The following is a 20,618-nucleotide window of genomic DNA, read 5'->3' on the forward strand; positions in this document are numbered from 1 at the left end:
AATTTTAAAACTAAAACTTCCTAAAGCTAGCCTCAGCAGCATGACTGCAACGTATCCTGATTCCCATAAACAAATCCAATTGGGCTATCTCTACTTCTCAGAAAGGAGTTTACTTGTAGACTAGTCTATTTCTTGAGTCATATGGAGAAAACTATAAACACACTCCACAGCTCACTGTAATGCCTGCACTGACAGACCTCTCTATGTCAAAGATTCAAAGCCTAGAGCCAGATGATCCCAACTTACAGTCAAAGGATGGAGACCAATTTCAATTTAGCATGTCTCTTTCATTCACTAATAGGGCTGCAGCTCACCACTACAAGTGGAAGATATTGGTAATTGTCACGGTTCTTGGCTCCCTAATTAAAAGGATCTATTTCAAGTCCCACGTAAGTGTGGTTGATCTGTGTCTAACCTCACTCATCTCCCTTGCCTATTAATACATGTGAATCTGCACAACATTAGCATTTACTTCAGATTTAGTCACTACCAGTGGGACCTGTTGCTCCATAGTACCATGTTAATTATCCATCCAGCAGAAGCAGTTTTTCAATATGGAACTGGAAGGGAGGAGGAGGAGGGGAGGGGAATAAGAACAAAGGGAGGAGGGGAAAAGTGGAGGGAGCCTTCAAGCAGAAAGGCTGCCTTTTATTTCATAGACCTGTGCGTGTGTGTGTTTTACAATATGCAGTTAAAATGGTGTTGAAGGGGCCAGGGATTTAGCTCAGTGGTTCCGCCACCTGCCTCACAAGTGCAAGGACCCAAGTTCGATCCCTGGTACCAAAAAACCAAAACAAAAACAACAAAGAAAAATGGTGTTGAGCCCTGGACCTTTTCTTTAAATATATGAGGTTACTGATACGTGGCATAAAACTATCCACTTACCTAAGTAACACTGACATAAAACTTGAGCCAATGCCAGCCAGAGAGACATGAAAATCTCACTCAAACAAATTAAAAGTATTGGTACATATCTTAGTACAAAAGGAAAAGTAGGTGAAAAAATAAGAAAGAACACACTTTATTTTCTCTTCCTGAGCAATAAAATATTGAATGAAAATATTTAACAACACTACGCAAACAGTGCATCTGTACACTATCTACCAAGAGCCTTTCACACTTGGGTTCTCTTCTAAAAGAGGTCAGTCACATGAACTGGTAGGGTCTCTCCTGTCAGAATCCATCACTCTCCAGGAATCACAAGCTCTCCTGTCATTTACGGCAGTTTCAGTTAAAAAATAACAATATCAGAGAAAGAAAGATTTAACTGCCTCCACCATTATCTCTATGTCCCCCGTCTTCTTTTGATGGGGGGAGATGTGTTAGGCAAGCAAACAATAGCACTGTGCAGTTTTGATTTTTTAATTTCACAGTTCATGGATCTCACCTATCCATGTGAAGTCCACTACTAGATAAAAACCCTGCAATTATATATAGTGCCATTGTGCAAGAGCAACAGCAAAAGACAATCCAGTATATGCTCAGAACAGACCTACTCTCTCTTAGACTGGTCCTGCAGCCGTCAGCCAACTCAGAATATTGGTACTAGCCAAAATGAGGAGGAAAGATGATTGCTGACAGGACCACAACCATGCTTTCATGCCTCAGCCTCCAGGCAGCCATCTTGGGTCTATAAAGGGACCTATAAGCCCTTTAGAAAATAAGCCATGGTGGTGCATACCTGGCACTCTGGGAAGTTGAGGCAGGAGAATCACAAGTTCGAGCCCAGCCTGGGTAACTTACCAAGACCCTGTCTCAAAATAAAATTATTATTTTAAGAGGCCAGGATATAGCTGAGTGCAAAGACTCTCAATTCAATCCCCAGTACTGCAAAAAAAGGGAAAGGACCTTTGTAAACTAAAATAAAATTAGTCCTGGAATAGCTAGGAAGTGTTGGGTAAAATGCAGTTTAAAAAATCGTAAGACAATTTAAATTAAAAGCTACATTAATGGGGCCAGGGATTTAGCTCAGTGGTGCTGTACCTACCTTGCAAGTGCAAGGCCCCGAGTTTGATCCCTGGTACCAGAAAAAAAAAAAAAGCTACAGTAATATACTCAAAAAATGTATGCTTTTTTTTTTTTTTTTTTTTGGTACCGGGGATCGAACTTGGGTCCTTGTGCAGCAGGCAGTGAAACCACTGAGCTAAATCCCTGGCCCTAATGTATGCTTTTTTGAGGGGACAAAATTTAATATATTTTAAATGTCAGCAGAAGCAGCCAACTTCTTCTAGACACTTGTGTGGGTACCAGCTTTTATCTTCAAGTATGGCTACCTTCAAAGGCAGGGAAGATGACCAGATTGAAAGATACTGGAAAGATGAAAGCAGAAAGTTCATGGGTACCTGAACCTCAATTCCTTACTCTCCTTTATCCTGGCTACTGACTCCAATATAGCTAATGCCTCAAAGTACACAAGAAGTACAAGGACTCATTTTTTTTCATGCAAAGCCTCAGGAGCAGTGTTGACAAGGAAACCAATGAAGTGCCAGGCCACTACAAATGCCTCATTGAGAAACTCAGCTAGTTGCATCACTTCCATAGGGATACAATCCTTTCAAACTAGCTGACTGTGCCCCCAAGTTTTATTGCCTTGTATGTAGAGCTGGTTTGTGGCACCCTCCCAACAAAGGACACCTGGAGAAGAGTGTTACAAGTTAGTGCAGGGAAAGGAGGGAAGGTAGTGGGCCAACAGTATACCAGGTATTTGCCCCTAGTTGTTCTATAAGCTGAGCCTAGTGCCACAGGACCTGATCTATCACTGGTCTGGCTTGCCTCTTGTGATCCTGGCTTCTCAACAATAGAAGATGGACTGCATGCAAACATTTAAAAAAGGGAATTCATTCATTCACTTAATGAAAGATGCTGAAGCTTACCTACTTTGGAAAAGTACAACATTCTTACCTCAATAGTCATTTTCTAATACTCCTAGGAAAAGTTCCATTGGAAGGAAAATCCAACAATTCCAACAGTGTATTCCACAAGTCTCAAAGGTATGGAAAACTGCTGCACTGTTCTCTTGCCAAATTTCAGTGGGCTATCAAGAAGAAGGAAATAGCCAAGACACACTTTTTTTTTTTTTTGGCTGTACTGGGCATTGAACCCAAGGCTTTGAGCATGCTTAGGTGAACATTTTACCAGTGAGCTACACCTGCAGCCCCAGCCCACACTCTTCTTATAGACACAGCTCATGAAACTGGGGCAGGTAACAGATGTTGAATCTAAAATTCTACAAAGGAGCGGGCATAGTGGCGCAAACCTGTGATCCCAGCACTTGGGAGGGTGAGGCAGAAGGATTGCCATAAGTTCAAGGCCAGCCTCAACTACATAGTGAGACCCTGTCTCAAAATAAACATAAAATTCTATAAGGGATTGGAAAATTTAAAGTACTAGCAATGCCTTTATTTAAAACTTAGCTAGGGGCCGGGGATTTAGCTCAGTGGTTCTGCCGCCTGCCTCGCAAGCGCAAGGACCCGAGTTCGATCCCCAGTACCAAAAAAAAAAAAACTTAGCTAAATCTAAAGAGCACTACTTAAGACTGCTTAGGGGTACACTCAGCTGCTTTTCCCTAAATAAGTATTTCTGTTTCATTTACCCTTCTCTTGACAGAGTCTATCAAGAAAGGCAGGCAAATAATATTATTTGGGTTGAAACAGCATAAAGCTCATTCCCTAGCCCTTTTACCCTTACCCTCTCCCAACCCCCATTTCTACTCATCACTTCAAAGTTCCCCACCCTATAGGACTGGAGTAATCTCCTGGGCATGCAATCAGACCGCACTGTTGTGGTTTGATGCCACAGCTAAGTGCTGGCCTGGGCTTCTCAAGCCTTGCAGTTATACCCCAAGTGACCTATTTAGGAGTTGAACATAATTCTCAGAGATAGAGATCCATGATTTTTCCCTCTGGCCCACTTCTCTCTTAGTTCCCAAGCGAAGAATGATCACCTTAAAGGTTTACATGTATGCACACAAACAGTAACATTTGAGGAAAACTCTTTAAAAAATGAAGTAAGCATACAAGCCTTGTATGTGAATTATTTGCCACAGCTTAAATAAACTGCAGACATCTTTCTTAACACACAGCTTACTTCAACACCAACAAACCACAGCCTGCAAAGATGTCTGATATTATAGAATCAGGAGTTTCCTTTGGTATGATAGAATGGCTAAACCAAGCAAAGCCATGAGGACCACAGAGGGATAAAGCAAACAAAAATGATAAGGTAAAACAATGTTTATAAAAAAGCCAAAATGAGTAATGGAATTCTTCCTATATTTAAGATTATGCTTTCAAAAAATGGCAAGCAAGATCAAGTCAAAATTAACCAACTTATTCAGACATTCAACTTATTCAGACACATTTAGTGAGATTAATAGTATAATTTTCATAATGTATTCAGACCAATAATTGGTGACTGTCAATTGAAAAAGTTCACTATACAATTTCCCTCTAAAGCTTTGTTTAAACTGAGAATCAGCAAAATTCTAGCTGATGGTTCAGTGAATGTGGGAATTAAAAGGCTCCCAGCTCACCACAGGGGCCCAGGGGTGATGGGAAGAAAAGCAATGGCAGATTCGTAGTGCCTAATTTCATAATGGATGGGCTTATCTAAACTCAAAGAAGTTTCGGGCATGCATTAGCTTCTCTGCTCTGGTTCGCACAAATGCTGACAGGAGAAAACTACTCCCCCCCCCCCCCGGGTCACAGCTGAATAATAAAAAGCCTGCAAGTGTGCTTGTATTGCCACAAACAGGGTTCCACATGGAACTTAAGCTTGCTAGTAATCGACAGGCTCCCATATCCCTGTCTGGCCTGGAGGTGAAGTGATGTCTTTGGGCTGGGGTTACAGTCCTCTCTTGCTCACTCTAGCTTATTTCAAAAAGCATCTCATCCAGACCCCAGATCAAAAGAAAAGACTGGTGCTGGGTTCGACGTGGAATTTCTCCTTGCCCTATTAGATGGATGAAAAGTCTAGCACAAGGAAGTAACTGCTTGAGCTAAAGCTGACCCTCTCTCTCTGTCTTTTGTCCTGTCAAAACTGGGAAACATTTCCTGGGAGGTAGCCTACATAATTTGCTAGAAAATGAGAAGGGCAAAAATGAAACACCAAAGTGATCAACATATGGGGAAGCAATAATTAGGGGGAAAGAAATGGTTACCTTGTGTTTGTATTAATTAAGCTATCATTCCCTTGGATATCCCAAGATATCATTTCTGTAGCCCAACCATTGTTTATCTCCATATGTTTCTCATCTGTAATACCACTAGGTATCACACAGCAGTGAGAAGGGGAAAGGGGTCAGCCTCTTTGTTTTCAAGTAGTTTAGTGAGCATTTTATTCAGTGTAATGCTAGCCAAAGGGAAGGAAAAGTAGCTCTGAAAGAGCGAATCAAGTTTTTCATTACTGGGCTAGGGATATAACTTAATGGTAAGAGTACATGCTTAGCACACACAAGGCCTTGGATTTGATCTCTGGCAACACAGGAAAAAAAAGAAAAAGAGTTAAAAAGCTTTACATTACTTAGAATATTTCACCAATCTGCAAGGTGCATGTAGAATTTGCTAACTGTGAATTCAACAACTGCTCTAAGTAGCAGTTAAGATCCTTCTTGCTGAGGGATCAAAAATCAATGATTTCTCCTTTTATGGGTGTCTACTGTATTCCTCAGCTTTTACTTCCTGCACAAATGTGCTAAAACCTCATCTTTGTTCTCATTTGTTGAAACCTAGATTTAGAAATAATCTTCGGCTTAAAGGATGAGGATGATTTTGATATTTGGAAATGGCAGGCAGAAAAAGGAGTCAATTTCTCATTCTTAATTGCTTGCAAGTCATGGGAAAAGCAGTCAGCTAGTGACCTGTGCATGTGTCCATGGCATAGTGACAAATCTGCAATACCAAACTGCCTTTCTAAAATTTGGTCTAGAACATGTATTGAATACAATGCCCTCCTCTTTCAGGAAACTGGCAAGGGGACAGCCATACTCCTGTCCTGTGTCTCCTGAGAAGCCAGTATTATGCAGAGGTGCTCTTCTTAGTATCACTTCTTGAACAGCAATGCAGCTGGCCATGCTGTATTCCCTGGAGCCTCAAAGTCAAAGGAGCACCACGGAGGATGGGAAACACAGGTGTCTGTGCTGCATTATCAGAGTTAAGGACCACTAGAAACCCAGGTAGAATATTTTACCAGGGTGGCCTACTTACTTAACCACACATCCAGGAATTGTGTATGTGTTCAGGATAGAACAAGAATGTTCAGAGATGAATTGCAATACTTATCAATAATCCAAAGCATACAACATTTAGTTTCATTTATTTTCTATTACTTCTCACTTGTAGGAGAAAAGATGTGCCTATTTCTGTTAAAGGCAGGAAGGACACCTGCACTTCTAGGTAGCAAAAATCCTCTCTGGAACATCAAAGCTGACTGTTTCTTTTTATGAGCTATATAAAACCTTCAGGCAAACATTCTCTATACTATTTACTACTATCTAGGTTTACATTAAGATACGTATAAACAGGTGAACATGCTGCAGTGTACAAACAACTTTTTTTTTTTTGGTACTGGGGATCGAACTCGGGTCCTTGCACTTACGCAGCAGGTGGCGAAACCACTGGGCTAAATCCCCAGCCCATACAAACAACTTTTTGATCTTGTTAACTGGGTTCAAAAGCCAGCACATTAATTGATCTGAATTTATTTCTACCCCAAGCTGTTACCAATCAAGCCAAGGCAATTAAATCTTCCTTCTTGGGCTAGGAACATAGCTCAATGGCAGAGCATTGTCTAGCATGCATAGGTTTTGGGTTTGATTCTCAGCATTGCAAAAACAAACAAGAAAGCCCCAAACCTCCCTTCTTAGGGGCCTCCAAGTGTAAGAAGTGCCTGTACACAGAATTTTCTACTGTGGCTGCTGACTGCTGGGTGGGCATTCTGCCCAAAGGCAGGTGGTGGTTTTTTAATGTGTACTTCCTCTAAACTTCCAGTCTCAGACTCTCTACTGTAGCTTCCAGCCTTAGATTTCTTTACTAATAAGATTCACCCAGAAAAGTTGAAACAATAACACGTCAAACCATATTGTAAGGTGCTCTTCACTGACATGTACCATCTTGACTGGATCTCACAGGAGAAACCCTTTACTCATAGATAATATAGGAATAGATATTAAACTGTGCTTAAATCAACTATATTATCTAGGCAAGAGTTAAAAAAAATAGGGGAAGTAAAAAGGAACCCCACTCACAAATCATATATATCTGACAAAGTATTTATATCTAGAGCCTTTACCAGTCAATTAAAAAATCCCAAGCAACTAAAAACTGGAGGATCTGAATACACATTTCTCCAAGAAAAAACACAAATGACCAATAAACATATGAAAAGATGTTTAGTATCATTAGCCATCAGGTAAACACAAATCCAAACCACAATGAGATCTCACTTCATGCCTACTAGGATAGCTTTCTTTAGTCAAGACAGATAACAAGTGTTTTTAAGGATGTGGAAAAATTGGACCCCTCATATACTGCTAGTGGGAAAGTAAAATGATATAGCCACTTTGGAAAAAGCCTGGCAGTTCCTCCCATAGGTGAAATATAAGAAGTACCATATGACCCAGCAATTCCACCACTAGATACACATTCATGAAAAATCAAAACATGTCCAGCACTGTTGTTCACACGTTATTCCAAATTCCTATCAACTGATGGATGAACAGAGCTGGTATACCCATGCAATGGAATACAGTTCAGCTGTGAAAAAGAATGAAGTACATCAGCTGCTAAAAAGCCCAACTTTGAAAATGTTTACTGAGTCCCTTTGAATAATTTTACATATCACTTGTATTCTCACCAGAGGTTAACAAAAACCAGTTTCATTCATCACATTGTAGTGACTGCTATTACTTGAATCTCTTTCAGTTCAAATTAAGTCAATTTATTGGACATTCCTCTAACGTGATTTTTTTGGTAGACTCTCACTATGTAATTCAGGCTAGCCTCAAACTCCTGAGTGGTAGTATTACAGGCATGCACCACCATCTGGGGCATAAGAAAAAACAACAAAAAACTCTTGGGGCCCTGAATGGGGGCCCAGCTGCTCATAAGGCTGTAATCCCAGTTACAGTACTTGGGTGCCTGAGGTATGGGGATTGCCAAATTCAAGGCCAGCCTAAGCAATTTAGCAGGACTTTGTCTTAAATAGGTGTCAGGTGTGGGGGCACACACCTGTGATCGATCCTAGTACTCAAGAGGCTGAAGCAGGAGGATCGCCACAAGTTCAAAGGCAGCCTGAAGCTGGGCGAGGCAGCACACACCTGTAGTCCCAGCACTTGGCAGGCTGAGGCAGGTGGATTGCCATGAGTTTGAATTCAGCCTGGGATACATAGTACAAGGCCAAGCTGAACTACATAGAGATACTGTCTCAAAAAATCAAACAAAAAACCCCGACAAAACAAAGCCAGCCTAGACTACATAGTGAGACTCTATCTTGTAAATTATGTAGAACTGCTCCCGATACTGTCTCAAAACCGCCCCCATAAAAAAAATAAAAAAAGGGAAATGGGAATACTGCTCAATGTATAGCACCCCAGGTTCAATCCCCAATACTACAAAAAACACACATACAAAAAAAACTTCTGAAGGCACAGAATTTAAAACAGACCAGTATGAATCCCATCTTTAGAGTCAAATGAAAGCAGTATACTTAAATATATATTTTACACATTTATGCCTATAAAAATACACAAGTCATTTACAAAGGCCAAAATCTGCCCTAACGTATTAGTAGAGCCTATTTGTAAAGTACTTTGAGAGGCTTAAGGAGTGGCAGGAGATTGGATGAGATTATAACTGCATCCTATGTTTTAAGGAGTATGTTAATTAATTTTGGGGCAGGGCCAAAATTAAAAATTTTTCCATACGGTATCACTAAGTATTTGCCTGAAGTTACATAAAATCTGCCACCTTTTAGCAGTATTATTTTCATTTCAATCTTTTTCTAATATTTCCTTTCTCTACCCAAGCCATTTGGGCCACAAATGTACCAAATTTATTTATTTTTTTGGAGACAGGGTCTCGCTATGTAGTTCAACATTATTTGCCTTCACCTCACTGTGTAGCACAGACTGGCCTCGAATTTGTGGCAATCCTTTTGCCTCAGCCTCCCAAGTGCTGGGATTACAGGCATGTGCCACCATGCCTAGCTCCAGATTTCTTTTTAAGGGCAGGTTTCACTATGTTGCCTTGGCTGTCCTCCAACTCCTGGGCTCAAGTGAGTCTCCTCCTGCCTCATCCTCTGGAGTAGTTGGGACCATAGGCTTGTGCCTGGCGCGCGTGCTCTCGCTCTTGCTCTCTCTCTCCACACACACACACACACACACACACTCACACACACACAATACATATACATGTTTGCTGGTTTTGTTTTTTTTTTGGTGGTACCAGGGATCAAACTCAGGACCTTGTGCTTGCAAGTTAGGCGTGGTGCCACTAGGCTATATCCCCAGCCCTATGTTTGCTTGTTTTTGAGACAGGGTGTTACTATGTAGCCCAGGCTGGCCTGGAATTTTTCATCCTTCTGGTCACTGGGATTATAGGTATGTGCCACCATGTAGTTTCTTTATTCATATATTTTTTAACAATGATTGTTCTTTATCTTTTTTTTTTTTGGTACCTGGGATCGAACTTGGGTCCTTGCGCTTGCACAGCAGGCAGCGAAACCACTGAGCTAAATCCCTGGCCCTCTTTATCTCTGAAATAGAACACTCTTCTCATAATGATTAGCCCCACATTTAACTTAAGAAGTATGTACCTTGGGCCAGGAATTTAGCTCAGTGGTTCAGTCGCCTGCCTTGCAAGTGCAAAGTCCTGAGTTCGATCCCGGTACCAAAAAAAAAAAGTATGTACCTATCTGGGTGTGGTAGCATACACCATAATGCTAGTACTACAGGGAGGAGGCTGAGGCAGAACAATGGCAAGTTTGAGCCCAGCAGAGGCAACTTTGTGACTCAGCAAGATCATGGATCAAAACAAAAACAAAAAACAAAAAACAGGAAAAAAGAAAAAGGGATGGGGATGTAGCTTAGTGGGAAGGTCCTCGTTCAATTCCAATACTGGGGGGAAAGAAGTATACCATTTAAAAACAATACTGCATGGCATCGTGCCCTGGGTTCAATCCCTAGTACCAAAAAAAAAAAAAAAAAAAAATCAAAAAACAGATTAATGTTAAGTATGCTTTAATTCATTTTCTGATATTAGTCTAATGAAGTAAACAAAAAAATCACTTTCTTAAAAGTTTAAACAGCAAAGACTTCCTGCAGAAAATCTATTTGATGCTAGTCTATGTATGAAACCTTTGTTATGACTCACTGAAAATTAAATATGCAAAACTCCAAGCTGAGCTTAGTTTTGCCTGTGCACAGAGACCTTTTTACTCTCATTCTTCGAAAACCTCATTTTGGATATTGCTGCCAACACCAGAGAGAGGAAAGCCGGCCAACAATTCCAAATATAACATGCGGAGGCAAATGCTACAGAAATATGTCTGACGGGAAGGGACCATGCTGAGGTCTGCTGAGGTAGATGCACTTCTCAATCAGACTGTTTTGGTTCTTGTCTGTTTACAGCAAAATGCCATGAGAAAGCAATGAGAGGACAACAGGCAGTTTCCAATCAGCCTCATAACTGATGCCCTGTAGCAGTCAATCAGTGACAACAATCGTTCCCATCTCAAACAAAAGGATAGGTCAGTGACAAGTGAAGTTTCACCAATTATTCTACTTCTTAACAGATTTTTGTTGTTCTTGTTTGTTTGAGACAGGGTCTTGCTATGTTCCAGGATGGCCTCATAATTGCAATCCTCCTGCCTCAGCCTCCCAGAGTGCTGGGGTTACAGGTGTGTGCCATTATGGCCAGCATTTTTTAAAAATTCATTAAGTTTACTGGTACATTTTACGTATGCAATATGATGACATTCATCATTGGGAATTTGTACCTTTACATGACATATCTTGGTTCTTATTTTTTTCTCCATTCCCCTGCCCTTCCTTCAACCCCTCCACCCTCCCTACTTACAAAGACTTTGTTTCCGTTTTTTTCCTTTTCTCATATTTTTTCCTGCCCAGCATTTTAAAACAGATTTTTAGGGATCAGTCCATTGAGACCAGATTTTTTTTTTGAGACAGGTTCTCACTCTAATTCAGGCTGGCCTGGAATTCATGGCAATTTTCCTGCCTCAGCCTCCTGGGATTATAGGCATGCACCACCACACCCGGCAATTTCTCAGTTTTAATTCTTCAGTGAGGTTATGGTTCTGAGCAGATGACAATTTATTCCCTAACCCAGAGAATCATTATAGAAAACCAGGAAATAAGGGTTCCCATCTAATCGGGAAGAGATGATGTTCCTCATAACAGTGTACTAGCACCCCCCCAAAATACTGGACATTTAAAAAAGCCTATTTGACCAGGCACTTCCTCGAACACTTTATTTTAGAAAAATCCTTTCTGTCTTATGACTATGCCACTAAGCCTAAGGAGGTAAAGTCTGCCTCAGAATCACTTCTGGAACATTTTACCACACCCCATTCACAATGAGACAGACTGGCAAGGGACACGAGAGATTGAGGACTTGTGTCATAGAACTTTGAATGGAGAAATATAATAGCATTGTAATTATGACTTACAGCACTTGTAAAATTCCAACTCCACTCTTGTATATGAGGGAAATTATCACTACTCTGCTATTTAAATAATTCAGTCTTAGTTCAAAAGGGAGGCAAGAAAAAAGAGCTATATCTCCCATCTTCACTCCTCATAGGTGGTATAAATAAGCAATAAAGGCACATTAATGAAAAGGCCTTAAGGAGTCAAAAATTTCCTCAGACATTAACTGCTTGATCTCACTACTTGGCTTCCTGTTTTGTTTTTGTTTTTTTGGTACTGGGGATCAAACTTGGGACCTTGTGCTTATAAGGTAGGCGGCAGAACCACTGAGCTAAATCCCTGGCTGATCTACTTGGATTGAATCGGTTAGTGTGAGTGGGAGTATGTGTGTGATACTGGGGATTAAGGTATATCTCCAGCTCTTTTTATTTTCAGAAAGGATCTCATTAAATTGTGCAGGCTGGCCTTGAACTTGAGATCCTCCTGCTTCAGCCTCCCCAGTAGCTGGGATTACAGGAGTGGCTGCAGCAGAAGAGATATGGGTTAGGAAGCAGGAAAGTAGGATAAGCCTTACTTATTGAATGAAACTCACCTAGGCAATTCCTATTTAAAAGACATGCTTTTTCACTAGAATGTTTTGTGATATAGATAAGTCAATGATATATTCAGTACTGACACCTTCAAAGGGAGAATTGAAGGTGTGAAACAAACCCTATTTTGTTTACTACAATTCTCAAATCTCTTATTACCAGTTCCCATTCATGGTCTAGGGGGAAAAAAGTCAATGAAATGTACAGCCTGGGCAAATCTGAATCTTACCAATAGCTCAAAGTCCTACCTCTCCTTCCACCTAAAGCAGAAACTTAGTTGTTAAAACTTGACAACACTTAGACTTCTCTGATTAAAAATCCAGAGGTTAGGTTTTAGGGTTTAAAAACCCAATCTCAGGCAAAATAGCACATTTTCCCCATGCCCCAAGTTTCTAATAAACAACTTCAACAATGTTAAACGAGATTTAAAAAGGATAATACAGAGCTTATCAAAGCTCACTCAACAGGGGAGTCACCAATCTTGGTTAATATCCACTTTATCCTAGGGGTAAAATATTAGTCCATAGTAAATCAAGTCTACAACAGTCTTACTAAATGTATCAAACAAGCACAATAAAACATGTGAGTAATTAGGTATAACCAGTAAGTAACACAACATACTCAGGTACAAATCTTTCCTGTGCTCAAGAATAGCAACGGAAACTTGTCCACAGATTATTTTCTTCAGGTGGATTACACCTCACAGCAAGTAAAGACTAAATACCAGACCCTTATTGCTGATATTAGTCATTTTATAATAAAACTTAAAGGCCAGCAACAAAGCTTCCTCCAGGATATTAATTTTTATCCTTGTAACATTACAAGCCAAGATGTGATGCCCTCCTAAGGTGAAAGTATCTTGGGAATGGCAACATGGGAGCATCCCACATAACTTCTGACCACAGACTTAATTTGCCAGTATCAGCCATCTGTCTAATAGTGTTCCAAAACCTGCAATTAGTACAAATACAGTAGGCATTATTCCACAAACCAAAAGACAGAATGTGAGTGGTACTGTTGAGGCCTTAAAGAAAATTTCACTTTTTTTTTTTTTTAAACAGAGGGCTAAGAAATGCAACATAAAAATGAAAACCAAAACCCACCACAACGAAACAAAACAAAAAGGGTGAACAAGCACAACAGGTCCCTCTCCTTCCCGCTCTCTGCTGCCAGTCTTCCAGCGCCTGCCTTAGTCAACTGGTGCTGAACAACAGAATAACCCAGCAAACAAGATACAATCTGGGTTCGCTGCGCAGATGTGGAATTTTTATGGCGAGCAGAGATGATTTCTCAGTAGAAGATGGAGTTTAAACTCTTCTTTGCCGGATTGTTCTGGGCTGAGCTGCTGAGGAGGATCAAGCAGCAGACGTTCGACCCAGGTTCCTCCCTCTCTCTCCCGGGTTTCCCCGCCCCTCACATTCAGTAAGGGGGGTGGGGAGGGGAGCGCAAGGCTTTTCAGCTCTCAGCTCCTTAAAAAAAGCCTTTCCGGAGCTACCGCACACAACCCTGCCCCGGCAGCAAAGAATTTTGAGGCGAAGGGCTCGGGAATCAGGAGCGGGGAAGTGAAATGAGCGCCCAAGGGCAATTTTAATTGTCTAACCTGGCCCGATTTCCAATAGAGGCAGCGGCAAGGGGAGGGAAGAGGGAGGAAGGAGGCAGCTCCAAGAGGCAACAGGGGGCAAGGAGAAGCAGAGAAAGGGACCAAAGTGGCGAGATCCCAGCCCCAGTCCCCGAGGAGCTTCTGCAGAAGGGACTCTGGGGCTGCCCCCACCGTTCTCTGGGAGACGTTTGCAAATCATATATGCAGCCAAAATGGCGCTGAGAATAAAAATATAATTTAAAGGCAGGGCGCCATATTGTAAACAGAGAGGCAAGGAAGAGGCGGACTCGAGAGACACCCTCCATGATTCCCTCCAGGGCTGCAAGCGCTGGGTCGCAGGGCTCTGGTCTAGGGCGGCCGGGAGCTCCGCGCACCCACCCGGAGGATAGCCCGGCCTAGTAGGAGCCACAGGGCGGCGGGCGCGCGGGCCGCCGAGCAGCAAAGGGCTCGGAGCTCCTCCCCTTCCTCCCCCTCCCCCGCCCCACCGCCGGCAGCACTGTCGCCCCGCTCGGTCCCGGCTCCCCAGCGACTTCTAATCTCAGATGGGGTTCCTCTCCCTCCTAACTCCCACCCTGAGGTCCGGACCCACCGGCTGCTCCTCCCAGCAAAACGGCCGGATCCAGGCAGACATCCAGGGGCGGGGAGGCGCTCGCCCCGGCGGCTGCAAAGTCAGCTAGCGGCTGTAGCGCCCCGTTATTTCGGCAGGAAGGGGCAGGCCGGGTGAAGGAACGTGCCGACGAGGGTTCTCCAAAGGGGTCCCCAGTCCTTACCAGCACTGGAGGTGGAAGGCGGCCGGGCAATGGTCGCAGCACAGAAGATCTCCACCTTCCTTGCAGCTATCGCAGCTGTCGTGGTTGGTGGCCCTGCCGCTTCTCCGGGGCTCCTTCTCGGGCTTCCGACTCCGCTTTTCTACCTCGTCCGACTTGGGGGGAGCCAGCAGAGCTTGGATTTGCTGCACACACATACAAACGGCATGTGTGCATACTCGGAGCTCCCGGGCGAGCCTCTGCCCCCCCGGCGCAGCTTCTCCGTCACCCACCCCTCTCCCCCCTTTTGTCCTTTTGCCTCCCATCCAGGCTGCTCCCAGAACCTCTCAGCCCCCGGAACCAGGGGGAGCGCGCCCTAATCGCGTTCCAGCAGCACAACGAGAACAGCTTCTTCTCAATGGGGAGGATCAGGGTAGGGGGATGGGGCGAGGGTGCGCGGTTCCCTTCTCGCCACTTCCTTGTATGGACAGTGGGGGACTCCAAAGCCCGGCTCGGGAGAGGCCCGAAGCCCGGTACCTGGACGCGCTGGGGGAAGCACAAAGGGGCCGACAAGAAGGGGGTGGGGAGGCCCACCGGTGCAACGAGATGGAGTGGGCTGGAACCTCGAGAAAGCGAATCGAGGGAGGCAGGTAGCTGAAACTGCTGCAAACGTCCTCGGAGACTGAGCTCAGGCTCCCAAATTGCAAAGATGGGAGGAAAACACTGGGTAAGGAAGACCCCCCCCCCCCCGCCAACCCAGGCCCTCTGGCGCTTCGAGCTTAGGGCCGGCTTTGTGGGGCGGAGGGCGGAGGTTCGCTCCCGGCGCTGGGGGAAGGGTGTGAGGAGGGCCACTCTTACCTCCATCAGCCCCCCCGACGTGTCCAAGTCGTACACGATCGTCTTGGTCTCCATTTTCTCCCACATTCATCCACCTCCCGGACTGGGCGCTCTCTGCTCCGGCCCCCCCAACCCCGGGGGGAGGGGGGAAACGGGGGAAGGAGGCGCTCTTGACCCCGGCTCCCTTTCTTTTTTTCCAACACGGGTCCCGACTTCTTCGCCCTGGCTCCCCCCCACCCCCCGGCCCCCAGTCCCTGGGACGGCAGCGTCCTCCCCACGGCCGTGAGGGGGGAACGGCCCCTCAGCCCGGCCAGGCGGCTGGTTGCACAGTGGGTCCCGGCTCCGGGGGTCAGGCCTTGGCGGGGCCTAGTCCCACAAGCTAAAGCCGGTGCTGGCGGCCGCTTGTTCGGCCAGGAAGGCTGGCGGGCGCTGCCATCCCGGGATTGGGGGGATCGGTGGGGGGGTGAGAGGTTAGGTGAGGTTGTGGTACGTGAGGTGACTGGGGGGAGGGTGATGGGGGGGTGGTCCCCGGGCTCCGCCTCTCGCCGCCGCCGCCGTCTGCGTCCCGGCTGCCGCGCACTTGGCGCAAACTTACCGCGAGCGCCCGCAAAGCCACCCGCGCAGGCGCCCCGGATCGCCGCTCGCCGCGCGCAACCGCAGTGACAGCCGGCGGCCGGGCTCGCGCGCAGCCGCGGTGAGGGAGTACCCCCCAGCGCGCAGCCGCGCTGGCATTCGCCTGGAACCCTGAAGCCCCGCCTTTCTGCCCTGCGCCCGCGTACTGAGCTAAAAGGGCGGGACCTGCAGCCTCGCGCAGGCGCCTGGAAAAGCTCGTAGGGGTCATGGCGCAGCCGCAGAAACCTGAGGACGCTTCATCCATCGGTGTTTGTGTGTAGAACTAGAGGACTCCGTTCGCGCGCAGGCGTGTTGGGTGTGCTCCCCTCCCGCCCCTTAACAACACAGCCGGCTCCCGCGCAGGCGTATTGACACCTGTAGGGCCGCGCAAGAAAGCTGCTTCTTTCGCCATTTTGGTAATGGGATAGGGCTACCAAGCTCTTGGAGTCCCCAGGCACAAGCAGGAAGGAGCAAAGTGTGGTGTTGGACGGAGCTGGTTGCCTCTCGATAACGGCAATATTAATAGGACGTTGTACTGGACCATTTGGTTCAACATCAGGTGTGGCCGGGCGAAGCCGCCATATTGGTAAAGAGAAAAGCCATTTCGGGGAGGAAGAAAACGACGCTTTTGGTGGCGGGTTGGGTGGCTACTGGGTTCCCACTTTCCTCCAGCTCCTGAGAGTTAACTTTAACCCGAACATCTCTGTTTTGAGTGGTGATGGCACTGTGCAAAGTTCTGCCTACCGGTTATTACCCTTTCTTGACATTGTCCCTGCGAAGTGCTTTTCAAAAAGAACCCAAAGGCCGAGAATTCGTAATCTTGACCACGCCCAGCTACCTGCCTACATTGGACTCCAACTCCCAGTTTGCAATGCGCCAGGGGTTCAAAGGGCGAACGGAAGCCTATAGCTCTTTGGGAACAAGAATCGCGACGGGTCTGTTGGATTGTGGGAGTCGTAGTTCCCTGGGCATGTGATGCAGCGTGTGATAGGATAGACTGGGAGTAATTAGGCTGCCGAAAAGGGAGACTTGAGCTGCCGCAGTGCGTACTGGGATTTGTAGTCTAAGGCTTTCATTTCGAATTCTGGGCAGGGATTCATGTTTCTCTCCTGGGGCCCACCCTCCCCTTGTTGTCCCCTCAGATACTGCTCGGACTGTGGATGAAGCAGTGGAGGAGAAAGCCGCATGGTTGTGCCAGTTGATACAAGGGATTTAATTGACATTGTTTGCATGTATTTGTCCTGCCCATTTTTAATGTTATGTCACATTGCATTCTCAAGGTTGTAGAAGAGGAAAGGATGTAGAGACCATCCGATTGAATCTCTTAATTTCTAGATGCAGAGAAGAGCAATGATTTTCTTAGGTTACATAGTGAATTTATGGCAGACCTAAGAATGAAACTATTTCTTGATTCACAGGCTAGTTACTGTCTACTGACCGAGGAATGGTTGCTGTTCCTTCTTTTTGGACGATACAGAGGATAAATTAGGGAGGGTAGGGTAGGGATGGCAGTGTGTGGGATCTTGGCCTTTTTTTCTTTTTTTGATGACTCTGTTGGCCCCAGTAGACTGTATCGGTTATGAGCTAGAAGTGTGACCTTCGGAGACGTGAGGACTGAACTAGATTGCTTGTATGGAAGAGACCAGAGCTTGTCCCTCCTGGGGCTGAACTTCATGCCACAGGCCCTTGGAAGTTGCAACCTCATGTGCCCTTTCTCATTGGCTTCCTTCCTACTTCTGAGAGGCCAGCTGTGCTGCTGTGTCAGCCTGAAGGCATTATGGAGCAGAGAAGGAAGTCACTGGCACATACTCAGCGAGCAAAGTTTTGCTTTGATCAACACCATCAGTTGCAGCTGAGAACAGGAATAGGGGTGGCTAGTGATGGAAATAAGACTAGGCTGTGTTGACAAATGCCCTGGGAGCTAATCACACCACACACCTTCCTGTTGGAGCTTGGAGGGTGAGGTCAGCTCAGTGGGAGGCAGGAGTTGGCGCCACCTTGGAGAGCTCCAGCCCCGAAAGTTCAAGAGGAATTGGGGAGAGCAGGTGGCTTACTGATGCCTTTGGAGGCGACCTCTTGTGGCTGATTTAGGCATTATGCTCTGCCGGAAGTGGCGCTTCTCCTCCTGCAAAGTGGCTTGTGTTGGAGCGGGGGTTGGGCAGGACTTGGGGTCAGTGCTTCCCAGCTGCAAGACTATAGAAGCAGAAGGTGCTAATTGCTACTAATATTTCTTTATTTTATTTTTACTTTTTTTTGTGTACCGGGGATCAAACTCGGGGCCTTGCGCTTGTGAGGCAGGCGGTGGAACCACTGAGCTAAATCCCCGGCCCTCTTTGTTTCTTTTTTGATATTGAGGATTGAATGCATGGGTGCCGTACCACTAAGCTATATCCCTAGTCTTTTTTATTTTTAAAACATTTTTATTTTATTTATTTTTAGACAGGGTCTCACTAAATTACCCAGGCTGGTAACCAATTTGCAAGCCTCCTTCCTCAGCCTCCTGAGTAACTAAGATTACAGGCATACAACACCATGCACAGTTTAGTGCTCTAATTTTTTTTTTTTTTTTGGTACTGGGGATTGAACTCAGGTCCTTGAGCTTTCGAGGCAGGCCCCAGAACCACTGAGCTAAATCCCTGGCCCTCAGTGCTCTAATTTTTATCAGGGATTTTTGTCATCTGGCTTCTGAGTTCCCATAACTCCATTTCCTGCCTTTTGCTCTTTCTGTGGGTACACCTCAAAACATGGAGTGTGTATGATGAAGTGTGTATTCTGGGCAGATACTTTCATCTTAGGAGGCTCTGGAGAGTCATAGGGAAGGGCTAGACTTAAGTAGATCCTGCATGGCCACTTCTTCTCAGAGCCCAAAGAAACTTAGGCATCAAACCCTTAAGCTGCATTGCCCCTGAGGAAGAACAGGAGAGATGTGGCAGGCTTCTTGGACCTTGTCAGCAGTCCAGTGGCATTGAGAAGGGACTTGGGAGTGTGCCAGCCTGTAGTCCTAGACCTGCCAAAGAGGAGAGGAAGCATTGGGGTGGATGAAGAGTTGGGTTCCTGGATTCCCACACTCCTGTGGCATGAGCCATTGGGGCCTTTGTTGCACTGACCTTTTGGGGACAGTGGTCCCTGTTCAACTGCCTGTAATTGGTTTTTAAGTAAAATCTAAGGATGATTGATTGGTTCCACATGCTTTCTGGTCCTGAGATCTATATCCCACTTATTTACCACCTCCCTGCCTTCCAAGAAAGCACCATCCACTTGGCAATTGCTTGATTTTTTTTCAAAAACACCATTTTAATAAGGAAACAACAGAAATAAAAGGTTGTTCTCTGGCTGGAGCCCAGACCCCATATAATACATTATATGTACAAATTGCCCTTCAGCCAGCCCTGGGGCTCTCTTCATTCATTGTTCCATGCCAAATTTCTGGCTCTCTGGACCTCTGCTCCTCTCCAGAATATACCTACCTATTCCCCTTATGCCATTGTGGCAGGAAGAGGGACTAGTGGGAAAGGGAGTGTTTGTAAGAGCCAGATACACATCAGGGGAAGCGCTGCCTCTCTTCAGGATATAGGGCTGCCAGGGAGCAGTGGGGTCTCCTGCTTTGGTGTGGAGCATGTGTACCCAGTGAAGCCCAAGCTGAGTTTGGGGTAGAGTCTCTGAATCCCTTTAGAGTCCCTTAGAATTATTGCCTCTACCAGAATGGAGCAGGAGGCAGAAATGTCCATTTCTGGGGCTTCAGAGACCTCCCTGAGGGGCTGATGTTGGCATGCCAGGACTGCCCAGAGGTCACCATTTAGAGCAGTTTTGGCCACTAGTGATGGCCCTGTGAGGAGCACCCTGGTGCAGTTTCTACCACCACCTGCCTGGCTGGAGAGCCCTACATGCCAGGGATGGATAGTGGCCATATGGAGAAAGGTTCTCCTGCTCTGTCTATGACTTCCAGGCAGGAAGGTCAGGAGGATGCTGGCTGTTGATGATGTGCTCCAGCTGTGTTCTACTCAGTCAGGTACCCCCTGACTTGGGCAGTGGTGCCAAGAAAATAGGCCACGATGGGCACTGCAGGCAGGGAAGGGCACAACTTCGTGAGGGATTGGTGGCATCTCTTCCCAGGTGGTATGTACAAGAGATGGAGGGACAGCAGAAAGCCAGAAGGCCTGCTGCTGGGCTGTGATGCAGGGCTGAGTGAGCTTCCCCAGGCTACCCCCGCCTAGATGGAGACTTCATATTCTCTCATCTCCTGCAAAGGAAAGAGACTGCTGGGAGTTGGAAACTTGTATAAGATTTGCCAGGCCCCAGTCCACCTTCCCAAGGAAAAGGGAAAAAGAGAGGCTTTGGTGGGGCCCTCGGGAGTATCTGCCCGAGGGAGCAGAGAACTGAGTCCTGGATAAGGTGTCAAGGCTGGCATGGGTACTTACTCCAGTCTCATAAGTTGGATTGTCAAATGCTGACTCCACGGTGATGCGATTATAGGGGCGAGGATGTGTTCGGGGCAGCTTCAGGGGGCTTTTCCCCTGGAGCCTATGGGGCAGAGAAGTTTGTAAGTCAGGAGTGCAGGGAAGGAGTGAGGT

At 45.8% G+C, this 20,618-nt stretch overlaps 2 protein-coding genes across 11 annotated transcripts in view; both read right to left on the reverse strand.

The window, feature by feature from the left end:
- The window catches only part of Phf12 (PHD finger protein 12), a 46,133-nt gene extending 30,032 nt beyond the window's left edge, over positions 1 to 16,101 (reverse strand). Inside the window, exons 1-2 of one of the 2 annotated variants that reach the window (XM_004857034.4) lie at positions 15,457 to 16,101; positions 14,623 to 14,804 (exon numbers count right to left, since the gene is read on the reverse strand). In XM_004857034.4, the coding sequence (XP_004857091.1) occupies positions 14,623 to 14,804; positions 15,457 to 15,522 (248 nt within the window). In that variant the 5' untranslated portion in view covers positions 15,523 to 16,101. Of the gene's footprint in view, positions 1 to 14,622; positions 15,017 to 15,456 lie in introns of those variants that run through there. The other variant, XM_087191544.1, reaches the window with a different exon arrangement.
- A 2,515-nt stretch (positions 16,102 to 18,616) lies between these two features.
- The window catches only part of Sez6 (seizure related 6 homolog), a 46,724-nt gene continuing 44,722 nt past the window's right edge, over positions 18,617 to 20,618 (reverse strand). For 4 of the 9 annotated variants that reach the window (XM_087191547.1, XM_004857041.4, XM_013076811.3 and 1 more), the window contains 2 exons: positions 20,466 to 20,568; positions 19,317 to 20,303 (listed from right to left, as the gene is read on the reverse strand). In XM_087191547.1, coding sequence (XP_087047673.1) covers positions 20,271 to 20,303; positions 20,466 to 20,568 — 136 coding nt within the window. In that variant the 3' untranslated portion in view covers positions 19,317 to 20,270. Of the gene's footprint in view, positions 19,055 to 19,316; positions 20,304 to 20,465; positions 20,569 to 20,618 lie in introns of those variants that run through there. The other 5 variants (XM_013076812.3, XM_004857042.4, XM_021238223.2 and 2 more) reach the window with 3 other exon arrangements.

Source organism: Heterocephalus glaber, unplaced genomic scaffold (genome assembly GCF_053883595.1).
Source record: "Heterocephalus glaber isolate CG9 unplaced genomic scaffold, H.glaber_assembly_v1.0 deba00001564, whole genome shotgun sequence".
NCBI lineage: Eukaryota > Metazoa > Chordata > Mammalia > Rodentia > Bathyergidae > Heterocephalus > Heterocephalus glaber.